Source organism: Penicillium coprophilum (genome assembly GCF_028826855.1).
Source record: "Penicillium coprophilum strain IBT 35676 chromosome Unknown utg000007l_segment0_segment0, whole genome shotgun sequence".
Taxonomy (NCBI): domain Eukaryota; kingdom Fungi; phylum Ascomycota; class Eurotiomycetes; order Eurotiales; family Aspergillaceae; genus Penicillium; species Penicillium coprophilum.
This window is the reverse complement of record NW_026622726.1, coordinates 879,845-891,994: the sequence shown is the minus strand read 5'-3', so window position 1 is coordinate 891,994 and position 12,150 is coordinate 879,845. Positions and strand designations below refer to the sequence as shown.

At 48.5% G+C, this 12,150-nt stretch overlaps 4 protein-coding genes across 4 annotated transcripts; 2 read left to right on the top strand and 2 right to left on the bottom strand.

Annotated features, from left to right (window-relative positions):
* Nucleotides 1–388: 388 nt before the first annotated feature.
* On the bottom strand, nucleotides 389–1,416 carry N7500_010935 (cut8/STS1 family protein; the record flags this gene model as incomplete). Its single annotated transcript, XM_056682073.1, has 2 exons — nucleotides 389–1,248; nucleotides 1,341–1,416. 2 exons carry the CDS (start codon nucleotides 1,414–1,416, stop codon nucleotides 389–391), a joined length of 936 nt encoding a protein of 311 aa, XP_056527482.1.
* A 476-nt stretch (nucleotides 1,417–1,892) lies between these two features.
* Nucleotides 1,893–5,239, bottom strand: N7500_010934 (ATP-dependent RNA helicase MTR4; the record flags this gene model as incomplete). The annotated part of the gene is made up of 4 exons (XM_056682072.1): nucleotides 1,893–2,073; nucleotides 2,123–2,688; nucleotides 2,742–4,082; nucleotides 4,118–5,239. The coding sequence occupies 4 exons, from the start codon at nucleotides 5,237–5,239 to the stop codon at nucleotides 1,893–1,895; spliced, it is 3,210 nt and encodes a 1,069-aa protein (XP_056527481.1).
* A 40-nt stretch (nucleotides 5,240–5,279) lies between these two features.
* On the top strand, nucleotides 5,280–5,910 carry N7500_010933 (cytochrome c oxidase VIIc family protein; the record flags this gene model as incomplete). Its single annotated transcript, XM_056682071.1, has 5 exons — nucleotides 5,280–5,288; nucleotides 5,398–5,502; nucleotides 5,559–5,733; nucleotides 5,791–5,823; nucleotides 5,885–5,910. The coding sequence occupies 5 exons, from the start codon at nucleotides 5,280–5,282 to the stop codon at nucleotides 5,908–5,910; spliced, it is 348 nt and encodes a 115-aa protein (XP_056527480.1).
* A 445-nt stretch (nucleotides 5,911–6,355) lies between these two features.
* N7500_010932 (Elongator subunit IKI3) lies at nucleotides 6,356–10,807 on the top strand (the record flags this gene model as incomplete). Its single annotated transcript, XM_056682070.1, has 9 exons — nucleotides 6,356–7,493; nucleotides 7,547–7,639; nucleotides 7,691–8,250; nucleotides 8,300–8,453; nucleotides 8,509–8,851; nucleotides 8,903–9,171; nucleotides 9,236–9,369; nucleotides 9,429–9,708; nucleotides 9,771–10,807. The coding sequence occupies 9 exons, from the start codon at nucleotides 6,356–6,358 to the stop codon at nucleotides 10,805–10,807; spliced, it is 4,008 nt and encodes a 1,335-aa protein (XP_056527479.1).
* Nucleotides 10,808–12,150: the final 1,343 nt, after the last annotated feature.

Here is a 12,150-nt window from a genome sequence, read left to right as displayed (position 1 = left end):
TCAATGAGCAAAGCAAGTTTGGAAGATAACCCTTGGAAGGTACTGAGGTTGAGTTCATTGAAAGATTTGAGAACAAACAAGCTATAACAGCATTTATCTTCCAAACTTCCAGCCGAAAAAGAGGACAGAACAAAAAAAAAAAAAGGAAAAGCTGTTAGGTTATCCGCCTTGAGTATTGAGTACTATAACGCCATCTGACCATGTTCTAGGGTCATGCAGCAAGGTATCGTGATCGTGACATACGTCGAAAATTGTGCGGTCAAAGGGGTATGGACCGTCGGTCAAGCTCAAATGAGAGCTGGCATGGGTAGGGAGAAGGTGAGGGGCCGACACTCGAGCGGTGTAAATGTAGTGGTCTTTCGTAAGGAAATCGGAGTGGCGTAATCTATCACCAAGGTCCGACCTTGACTGGTGTTCCCAGCCCGTAGGTTCCGGCGAAGAGCTGATCTCGGATGGAGCCCATGTCGCTGTTGGCCCCGTGAGATGGTGTGTCGGGTCCGTTCATCCATCCCAAGCTGAAGCCGAGTTCGTTGACAGCTCCCTGTAGCTTTCCTCCAGACGTTTGGTTGTGCTTGGCCAGCTTCTGATCCCAACCTCCGTACTGCAACTGGATACCACCGCCTCTTTTTGCCGCTTCACGAATGACCAGAACCCATGCCTTGCACATCTCGTCATAAGCTGAATCTCGTTCGATGTTATTCTGTGGCGTGCTCCACCGAGGCAAGGCATGAATGATGTCGGTTGCCCCATCTAGGTAGCTCAAGGATGTGGAAGCTTGCGATTCGTTTGGAGGGAGAAAGTTGGGGGTAAAATCACTCAAGGCGTCAAGAAGGTTGCTGAGCGGCTGCCGGACTCGGTTATAGGCATAATCTGATTCGGTGTTGCCACCCAACGGGAATGACGACTGGAGAGTGGCCTGATAGTTCCGAAGGACTTGAAGCGTGGAGGAGACATTTGGACGTGGGGATGTATGCACAACCTCTTCGACGAGTTGAGGGTGACGTTCGCACATGGTCCGTACAACCGTCCGCAAGGCATCTGTGTCGAGGGTCTCTAGCAGACGGGGTAGAGGTAGAGGTCGACCCGAAACATTCGGTCGGGAACGTTTGATGTTGCGGTAATTGTGAGGAAGTTGTCTAGGAGTGAAGGCAGGAGAGTTTGTAGGCGAAGCAGACATGCGTCCATCATGATCGTTGTCTTCATCAGCTTTCCGTTTACGGCTGGCATACGACGATGTAGGTGTAGACACTGACCGATTTGTCAGTACATGAATGTATCAAAAAGCCGTCTTAACCAAAACAGAGACAAATTCTTTCAATGTCGGGAAAGGGATATCTTACTCATACGGGAGGGAGAGAATCGGGGGTTCTCGTAGAAGTGAGGCGGAACAGGAGGTGTAGCCACCAAGCTGTTCATGATGACAGCCGGATGGCGAAATAGAAATGTGATGGTCCAAAGGACTCGGATATCCAAAAGAGTGAAGAACAGCAATAAAGCGAAGCAGGTAAAAGGGTTTGAAGTGGGGAGAGAAGGGTAGAGAAAGGTAGCGGTGGAGAAAAAGTAGGCGTTGCAGGTGGCAACGCACTCCCTTTACGCAGCTTTGGGGGATCTGTGCCCTTAAAAGGGATTGGACATGGTTTAGAAATAAATTCTGATTTTTTATGAAAAAAGATCAGATGTCTTTCTTTTTGGTTTTATCCATGACATCTTAAAACAGTCAAATGTGTCAGACCAAGACTACACTGCTTTCGGGCAATACGAATACCCGCATCATCTACTCCGGGAATACTACATGTATTGTATTCTACATAGGGGGACAGAAAAAAAAAGAAAAAGAAATTGTGGGTAATCATATTCTTTGGACTCCAGCAATCATAAAATGGATATCGTATCTACAAGTACAGGGACTGGGCAGCAACTATATCGCGGCGGACCTTGCCTAGGGCCTCCTCGAACTTACTCTCCAGGTCTTCGCTGCCCATCACCTTGGCAGCTTGCGCCATCTGCCGCAAACACTCTTCCAACCGGCGGAAGACACGGATTAAGCTACCTTCATAGACATCGGTCATTTTGCTAGGATAGTTAGTAGACTGGTAGACGAATTGGGGGAGAAAATGCTTACCAGATATCTGCAAAAGACTTGCCCTGACTCCACTCATAGATCACCTCCATCAACTCCCAGTGGAAGCTCGTCACGTACTCCTCCTCATTCATAGCCATCTTAGACTCCTGCGACACCTTGGCAATGATGCGGGCCTGTGATTGGATCTCTTTCAGTGGCTTCGCCAACTCATCCTTGGTCAAAGCAGGGGCCTCCTTGACTTTTTCTTCAAACACGAAACAACTCATGACGGAAGCGATTTGCTCAGCAGTCAGGTTGTTGAAGAAACCATTGAATAGCAACTCACTCAGCATTAGCTCGTCACCCGTGCTAATCTCACAAGCAACACGAGCCTTCAGCTGCACGACTTCGGCTTCGTTGATAAATCCGAAACGACGGAGCACACGCTTGCGACACTTTAGCTCATCAAGCTGCAAGATCGACATGGCTTCTGTAATCTGCTTCTTTATCGCTTTGATCTTTGCAGTCAGGTCCACCTTCTCGGCATATTGCTCGTACAATTCAGTCAAACGGGGCGAATTGTGCAAAGGATTACTCAGGAGGCGAGACTCTAAAACCTCAATTTTCTTTGTGATGGTTAGTAGCGTGAATCATATTTGAGAGCAACGAAATCTCTTACCCGGAGTAGCTTCTTGAAACTGTCATCCTTGATCTGCATGTTCTCAATCGGATCAAGTAGCGGAATACCGTCTGGGAAGCGCCTCTTAACTTCATCAATAGACTTCATGACTTCATTCCGAGAGCTAGGCGACGTGATGTCCTTCGGAAGCATGATGCGAATATGAGAGATCTCTGTGATGCAGCTCAGCACAATGGGCACAACCTCACTGCGAGTCGGTTCCCCTTCCTTCGCGGGATGAACACCTGGCGGAAGATCTTGGAAAGATTTGGTGCCAATGGAAGACCCTTCTGAGATTCTCAGCAAGACGTCAACAATGTGAGATTGGTGAGGAGTGATTTTCTCGGTGTCGTTACTCGCTTGCTTGCGCTTCTTCTGGTTGATCACCACACCCCAACCGAAATCAGCATCTTTGTACTTGACGTGGATCAATCGTCCAGGATGAATGAAAGTCAAAGAGTAATTTGGGTGAGTAATAACATGTTGAACATCGTCGGCAAATGCATCCAGTTGCTTCCGTAGGTCGTAGTATTCGCGGATAGTCCCCTCATCTGAGATGATCATATTGGCGCGCTTCTCCTCGAGGCCCTCGAGCTCCTTCTCCAGGCCCGAAACGCTTCCAGTGTTCTGGAACTGCTTGAAGCATCGCTCGAGCATATATTCGGGCGAGATACCCTCCACACGCATCAGATTGAGGATCATGTTGTAGCCAAGATGGAATGCGGAATTGAGTCGGTCTTGTTCACCGCGCACGATCTCCTTTGCGACTGCCGGGTCCATCTCCTCTCCGACCATCATAATCACAATACCTCGGTCATCGAGACCTCGACGACCAGCACGGCCAGACATCTGGATGAATTCAGATGGAGTAACCCAGCGCTGGCTAGTTCCATCAAACTTGCGGACACTGGTGAAAACTACAGTCTTCGCAGGCATGTTGAGACCGATGGAGAAAGTCTCGGTTGCAAATAGGACTTTGATAAGACCCTCCTGGAACAGAATCTCAATGGTTTCTTTAAGAATTGGCAGCAATCCTGAGTGGTGAACACCGATACCTTGTTGCAAAAGCGGAAGGATGTTTTGGATCTGTGGCAATTGACGATCCTCGGGAGACAGCATTTCGATGGCGCTTTCGAAAACCTTCGACACCATATTTTTCTCGGAATCATCGTTGAAGGTCAATTTGCTCATCTGTAGAGCGCCTGCTTCACACTCTCGCTTGCTGAAACTGAAGACAATGACCGGGTTGTAGTTCTTGAGCATGATCATCCTAACAATCTTGAAGATATCCGATGGGCCCTTATTTCCACCCTTGTTGATTTGCTTATCCTTGCCCTTGCCCTTGCGTTTGGCTAAGGCGTCAGCCGGATCGTCACCTTTTTATCAGCGATTGCGCTCATTGCTTTCTGGAAATTCTCTTCGCGGAAAACTCCTTTTTCGTCCACCACGAGATGGATACCTTCTCCACCAGCGGGGAAGAAGTAATTCTGGAGTGGTGTCGGACGATAGTTGGTGTAGACAACGTGGCAAGGCTGGTTATGCATCTTCACGATCCATTCGGCGAATTGCATGGCGTTCGGGATAGTGGCGGACAGGAAAACGTAGCGGACCTTATCGGGCAACAGAATAATAGTCTCTTCCCAAACTACACCACGATTTATGTCTCGCATGTAGTGAATTTCATCAAAAACTACCCACTGAACTTCACGCATGATCTCCGAGCCACGGTACAACATGGAGCGAAGAATCTCTGTGGTCATCACAAGACATGTAGCAGTGGGATTGATGGTCACATCACCAGTCATCAGACCGACATCACCGAACTCAGCAGCGAATTCACGGTACTTCTGATTGCTCAGCGCCTTGATGGGACTGGTGTAGATCACTCGCTGGTTTTGTTTCAAACTTTGCGCAATCGCATATTCTGCAACTACGGTCTTTCCGGCACTGGTATGAGCTGACACCAGCACACTTTCCTCGCGCTGGATTGAAGACACTGCGACCTGCTGGAAAGGATCAAGTGTGAAGGGCCATGTCTTTGCTGGGTTCGCCGGGGGTTTATGCTGGGAGATAGGCACATAAGGGTAGTTAGGCGGGATTGCGACTTGATGGCGGACTTGATGAGACACAACAACAGCAGAAGTGTCCGTGGCACCTGAGAGTCCTCCGGAAGCTGCAATCTCACGCTCCTGCTCGGTTTCGAAAGAATCGGCGACGACTGGCTCGGGTTCCTGATCCAATCGAGGTCGCTTCGTCTCGGGTTGGTCTGGTTCGGACGAAGGTGTGGGGACTTCGGCATCTGCTGAGTCGGCCTCCACAACAGGCACATCGGCCATCGCAACATCCTCCTTCTGTTCAGTCTGGATATCTGCATTTTTCTTCACAGCTCCATTCACCTGTCGTTTTTTATTCTTATCCTTCTTCAAGCGCTTAGGGGCACCCTCTGACGGCTTCACCGCCTGAGGCTGATCCTCAAAGACGTCAAAGAGCTCATCCATCTCCAGCGGTTGGAATTGGTGAATCAACCACAGAAGAAGAATGAGCGGCGTGGGTAGCCGGTCTGGACTTTTCTTGGTTGAGAAATTTAAAAGTTCTATCCACATGGGGCAAGCGGTGGAGAGATCCCGGCCAAAATACGCTAAACCCGATCGAAAAGATATACCACGTGATTCATGATCATCCCATTCCGCACCTCGCGACGTTCACTTCGGCTTCGTCCGTCCGTTCCCGATCGTCCACTCTCTCCTCTTCGTTACTCAAGGTTAGTCCCACCCACTGGAGCTATAATCATTGCTCTCACTGACATCTTCATCTCAGATGTACTCCTCCGCTCTCCGGGCCAGAATGGCCACCTCCTTCGCTGCCCGTCGTGGCTTCTCCACCACTCGCACCCAGCTTGGCAGCCCCTACCACTACGCTGAGGGTCCTCGCACCAACATTCCCTTCAACCCTCTCACCAAGCACTTCTTCTGGCGCTACTGGGCTTTCATGAGTAGGTAATCCCATTGGACATGTGCGCAGCGCTTTGACTAACTCGGGTATCATCTAGTTACCGGTTTCGGTACTCCCTTCGCCATTGCTGGTGAGTTATACCCCCTCCCTCCGATTCTACGCCTTGAATATACTCTAACATCACCTCCTAGTCTGGCAAACCTACAAGACCAAATAAATTGTCCTCTACTGTATTTTTCTTGCGATAACAGTACGGGCGACTAAGTGGTCGAAAACTTGAATCGGGTTTGAAGCAGAGGCGGATAGCATGTACAAAGCTAGAGATTATTATCGAAAATTGGTTTCATTCTATCACCGACCCAATTGTAATTGTGTAGATGTTGAAATACGTAGCTTAAAAAGACGTTGAAATATGGATGAAGTCATTGGCTGAGCCGCGGTGGAAAACCGAAAAATCTCTGGGTCACCGCGATTCATATATCAGTCCTCACGAACACAACCACTCCCAAGCAACGGGACAGCTACTTTCAACAGGAAAGAAAGGCTGGCATCTGAAATTTCATTTTCCTGGCTATTGTTTGATTTCCATACATTTTACTCCCTTGATCGCTTCATGGCGGGGTAAAAAAAGAAGCATAAAAAAAGTTACCCGTTCCTGGAATATGCGCAATTTGAGAAACGTCCGTCTCGCTGAGACGCAAATTGAGAGCGACCTGCCTCTCACTGCTACGGCATGGGATATTGCTTCAGATTCGGTGGTGTGCACCTTTGGTCCGGCCGAGGACAATGCAATCATTGAGGTCAGACGGAAACGCCCTGAGATCACTTCAACGGATCCCCTGTCGCCTGAAGTATTCGAATGTATTGCTTCATGGGATGCTCCATGCCCTCTGCCAGACTTGACATGTGACCGTGTACTCTCCCTGCATTACTTTGCGGACAACCTGACAACTTGTCTGGTGCTAGAAGGAGGCGATATTATCGTTGTTCGTGAAGAACCCCTTCCTGGTGAAGACAAGATTGAAATAGTCGGTTCTGTTGATGTGGGAATCACAGCTGCAGCATGGTCACCAGATGAGGAAATGCTGGCTCTCACCACTAGAGCTCAGACGTTCTTGTATATGACCAGAGACTTTGAGAATGTGGCCGATATTACTTTCGCTCACAGTGATCTGAAATCATCACAACATGTGTCAGTCGGATGGGGTAAGAAAGAAACACAGTTTCAAGGAAAGAGAGCCAAGGCTCTTCGAGACCCCACTGTACCGGAAAAGATCGATCAAGGAATCTTGAGCAGCCACGATGATAGCAGTACTACAATCAGCTGGCGAGGAGATGGCGCATATATTGCCGTGAACAGCGTCGAAGCAGATGCTCGCCGTGTGATCAGGGTGTACTCGAGAGAGGGTACTTTGGACAGTGTGAGTGAACCAGTTGACGGTTTGGAAGGCGCTCTAAGCTGGCGGCCGTCTGGCAGCTTGATTGCTGGAATTCAGCGACTCGACAACCGGATTGATGTGGTGTTTTTTGAGAGGAACGGACTCCGTCACGGCGAGTTTTCTCTCCGCCTGTCGGAAGAAGAGATGAAATCATGGGCGTCCCGTATCCATCTTGCCTGGAACGTGGATTCCACTGTACTTGCTGTCAAGTTTCTGGACCGTGTACAGTTTTGGACAACGGGCAATTATCATTGGTACTTGAAGCAAGAAATTCCTATCACGGTCGATACGAATTCCTCGCTTCCATACTCCTTCGAATGGCATCAGGAGAAGCCATTGCGATTGGTTGCTGGCTCCTCAGGTACGATATCCTCACAGAAAGAGCAAATCAAGAACAAAAGCTGATCTAAACAGGTTCGATACTGGATGTGGATTATGTATTTGATATCAACCATGGCTCTACCTCTATTCCAGATGATGTTGGCGCTGTTGCAGTCATTGACGGGAGTAAGTATCCCAGTGAAGCCTGATTGCTCCCATTACTGATCCAACTGTTAGAAACTCTTAAATTGACTCCGTTGCGAATGGCTGGGGTACCCCCTCCCATGGCACATAATGAGCTGACTTTAGAGTCTAACGCCATTGATGTTGCATTCAGCAAATCCGGGGCCCGCATTGCTGTTCTCATGCGCAGCACGCTCTCCATTTACCTCTGGTCTCTGAAGAGCCGACCTGTTCCTGTCCCTATCCTCGAGTCGAGCTATCCGTTATCAGATGCCCCCGCCAGTCGGCCCCGGCAGATAGCATTCTTGAACGAGAATGAGGTATATGTACTCAAGGACAACGGACCAAACTCGAGCTGCATTGAGAGGACGATCCTGGACACTCGAACAACCGAATCTGTATATCAGGCTGCAGACTCAGAACAACTGGCATCGATCTTTGCCGGTATTGGACACCAAGCTCTGTGGTTCTCGCATTCCCGTCAATCGGCTCATCCCGTCAGCTACTCGAGCATTGAAGAGTCATCATCGGGAAATCTGGGTATTGCTCCATGGGCCGAAAGCCCCCAAGTTGACACCCACTGGGCTCGTGTTGTCTCGATCTCCGAGGATGAGGTAAGATTATGCTCCCTTTTTGTTTAGAGCTTCATGCTGACTGAAGTAGCGTATTTTGATTACATTGACGAGAACCGGCACCTTGTATGCCAACAAGCGAGTCCTTGCGAGGAACTGCACGTCTTTCCTCTTGACTCCATCTCATCTATTGTACACCACATCGGCGCATCTTTTGAAGTTTGTTCATCTGAACCTCCCAGATGGTAAGATTGATTTCTTGGGTGTTTGAGTCTTCACAGGCTAACATGAGGATTGCAGAAATGGAAGTCCCCGAGGATACACCAGAGACCGATGAACGGTGTAGAAGCATCGAACGTGGCTCTCGGTTGGTTTCCGTGATACCATCCATATTCGCGGTTGTGCTCCAAGCTCCCCGAGGGAACATCGAGACCATTTTCCCTCGCGCTCTAGTATTGGCTGGAATCCGTACCTTCATCGACCAGAAGAAATATCGGTCTGCATTCCTTGCATGTCGCAGTCAGATGGTGGATCTCAATATTCTCCATGATTATGCTCCTGAGCAATTCATGGAAAACATTGCCCTGTTCATTGATCAAGTCAAGAAGATTGATTACATTGATGATTTCCTATCGCGCCTGTCGTACGTCAATGTCCAGTATTCTACGAAACTATCTTGTTAACATTCACATAGGGAGGACGATGTATCACAGACACTGTATAAAGATACACTGAAAATATCCAAGAACGTCTCAGCAGCTGTCGCCCAGCTGGACGGCCCATCAGTTCCCTCGGTGCCTAAGACTGGCAAAAAGGAGAGCAAAATCAATAAGATCTGTGATGCCTTCCTAGCGGCTCTTCAAAACCGTGTCGATACCAATTTGCAGAATTTGATCACCGCGCATGTTTGCAAGTCACCGCCTGACATGGAGGCAGGTTTGGGACTTGCTGCAGGACTAAGAAGTAAGTACTCGGCTTTTTTGTCCTTTGCAATAATTAGGTGACAACTAACCATAATAATTCACAGCACAACATATCGAACAGGCTGAAGATGCTATTGCGCACATGTGTTTCTTGACTGATGCTCACCGGCTTTACTCTCACGCGTTGGGTGTATATGATCTTGAGCTAACATTGTTGGTTGCTCAACAAGCTCAAATGGTAAGACTATTGGATGGAGAATTTGGTTGTCTCATCACTTTCGACTAACGAATTCTCAGGATCCTCGCGAGTACCTACCATTCCTTCGTAAGCTACAACAGCTTCCAGAGACTCGGCGTCAGTTCGAGATCGACAATCACCTTTCTCGCTTTGAAAAGGCTCTGGGACATTTGTATGCGCTCAATGCCCATGACGAGATCAGCGCATATGTCGTCAAGCATATCTTGTATAAGGAAGCCCTTGAGCTCTACAAGTACCAAACGGAACAACAACGGGAAATCACCGAGCTCTATGCCGATTATCTACAGGATCAGTCAAAATACAAAGACGCAGCAATTGGTAAGTGATTTGATTGCAACACAGCAATGGCAAAGTAATAGCTCGCTGACTTTCAATCCCAGCGTACGAGTCTCTCGGGCTTTATGAGAGTGCTTACAAGTGCTTTAATCTGGCGCACAAATGGCGCGAGTCATTGTACTGTGCCATGATGGCATCTCTATCCGAGGAAGATTTGGCTGCTCACATCGACGGTCTGGTCACAACCCTTGTTGACGAAAAGAAAGACTACGTCTCGGCAGCAACAATCTACGCCGACCACTTGCATGATATCGTCACAGCCGCAAGACTTCTCTGCCGGGGATCGAAGTTCGCCGATGCAGCGCGTCTTCTTACACTCCACGGCAAACAGAACCAGGTTGCCGAGATTGTTGACTCTGGCCTCGCTGAAGCAATGGGCAACATGACGGACCTGCTTGCCGACTGCAAATCCCAGCTCAATGCCCAGGTCCCACGACTTAGCGAACTCCGTCAGCTTCGCGCTGCCGACCCGCTTGCATTCTACGGTGGTGATCCCACCGGGGGAGATACGGGCGTCGATATCCCAGATAACGTATCGCTGGCTCCGACAGATGCATCTACTCTTGCTGGTCGCTCCATGTTCACTCGTTACACAGGTAACACCGGGAAGACAGGCAAGACTGGAATGTCACGTCATACTTCGAAGACTCGCCGGCGCGAGGAACGCAAGCGTGCTCGTGGTAAGAAGGGCACTGTTTACGAAGAGGAATATCTCGTCAACAGTATCCGACGACTCATTGAACGAGTTAACTCGAGCGTGGTGGAAACCGAGACCCTTGTCGATGCTCTGCTGCGTCGCGGCATGCGCGAGCGGGCAGCTGCTGTCGAGAAGGCGTTGCAGGAAGTTTTGACTATGTGCGCAGATTGCCGGGACGAGGTATTCGAAGTTCCCGCACCCAATGCAAAGACCGAGGACCAGGAAGATGAAGAGAATGATGTCGAGCCTATCAATCCTCCTATTTACGGAGGCGGTGCCAACGTCTTGAGAGAAAGTATAGCCATTGTGGAAGGTGGCGGTGCCGCTCGCGTTAAGGAAATTCCCATTGTCAAGGAGATGAAGAAGTCTTCTTTGCTGGCTTGAAGCAGTAAATGGATATGCTGCGTGTGCTAATTAACATCCACATTATGAAATGGAAAAAGAAAAGTCGCTTTCAGTTCCAATATTTCAACGTACATGTTGCTTGAGAAGTGACCTAGAATCTGTAGTGCTCGTCTATGCGATGTCTCTTCACAGATGCGAACATCTGTTCAATGTTTTGTAAGAATATGTCTCGTTGGCATCTCTTAAACCTTCGTTCCAGGGATTATATGTCTTCAGATACACATAGGAAGTGAGAACGAAAGGGACGTTTGGCTTTTGACATAGAGAATCTTCCTGGGAAAGTTCCTATCTCGATAAGGGGTTTCTACTATGATCCATAGGTCACACTTGTATGACTTTTTGGCAGCATTTTTCAAGGTAATCGAAGGGCCTCCTTGCTATGTTCTGAGAGTCATACTTGGCCATCATAACAGGAATAGACTGCCATCGGCAGCAACCTATTCTCAACAGCCCCGGACATTGCCTTTGCACGGGAGAGATTGAGTTTCACCACTATGAAGATCCTTTCATGCCAAGTTGAGTGCGGTACACTTCTGTAGGTCAGGACAGATACTCAAAGGGTTGATTGTAGATCCATGTTGCACAGGTCAACATTTAACTAGTCAGAAGCCTAGGTGACTCCAGAATGGGGGACTATCCTGGATCATGCTATATGCTAAATCAAGACGAAGTAGTACAGTAGACACAGGTTTCTCACTGGATGACACATTAATAACACATACATGCTGTGCTTCTGAAACCGTTGTGTACAAAGTATCTTGAAAGGGGATATATATAAAAGGACCGAATCCCACGCCTGCAGACGCTGTAACCGGGAAAGGATAAAAAGTCCTAACCACGACTGCTTCTTTTTAAGAACCGTGAGTCAGTTCTCGCCTAGCATAGTGACCCTCTCTCAATGTCTTGATACAGACTATGCATCTTCCCATCTCAAGATATATCACTTTCCTTTTGGCATTGGGAATGCTTGCAACAGCCCAAGTGGCATCCAGGTCTATTAAATGCGCTTGCGACGGTATCGCCGAAAATTCTCAGTCTGCCTGTGTTCAGATTGGTGGAAGCTTTAATGAGACGGGTTGTGGATTTGCAGGTTGCTGTGTTTATGCCAACAACGAACAAACTAGGTTCATTGAGACTTGTAGGGCACTTGGATATGGTTTTAGGCGCTGCGATGATTGCCGATCTTGTTGAGACGACAGAGGTGCTCGCCTTGTGGAAAGTATAGTAAGGCAGACATTTCGACTTTTACAATTGGAAGCGAACATTCCATTGCTCTGCGTGTATCGTATCGTGTCGTGTCATGTTCAAGATATATTACCATG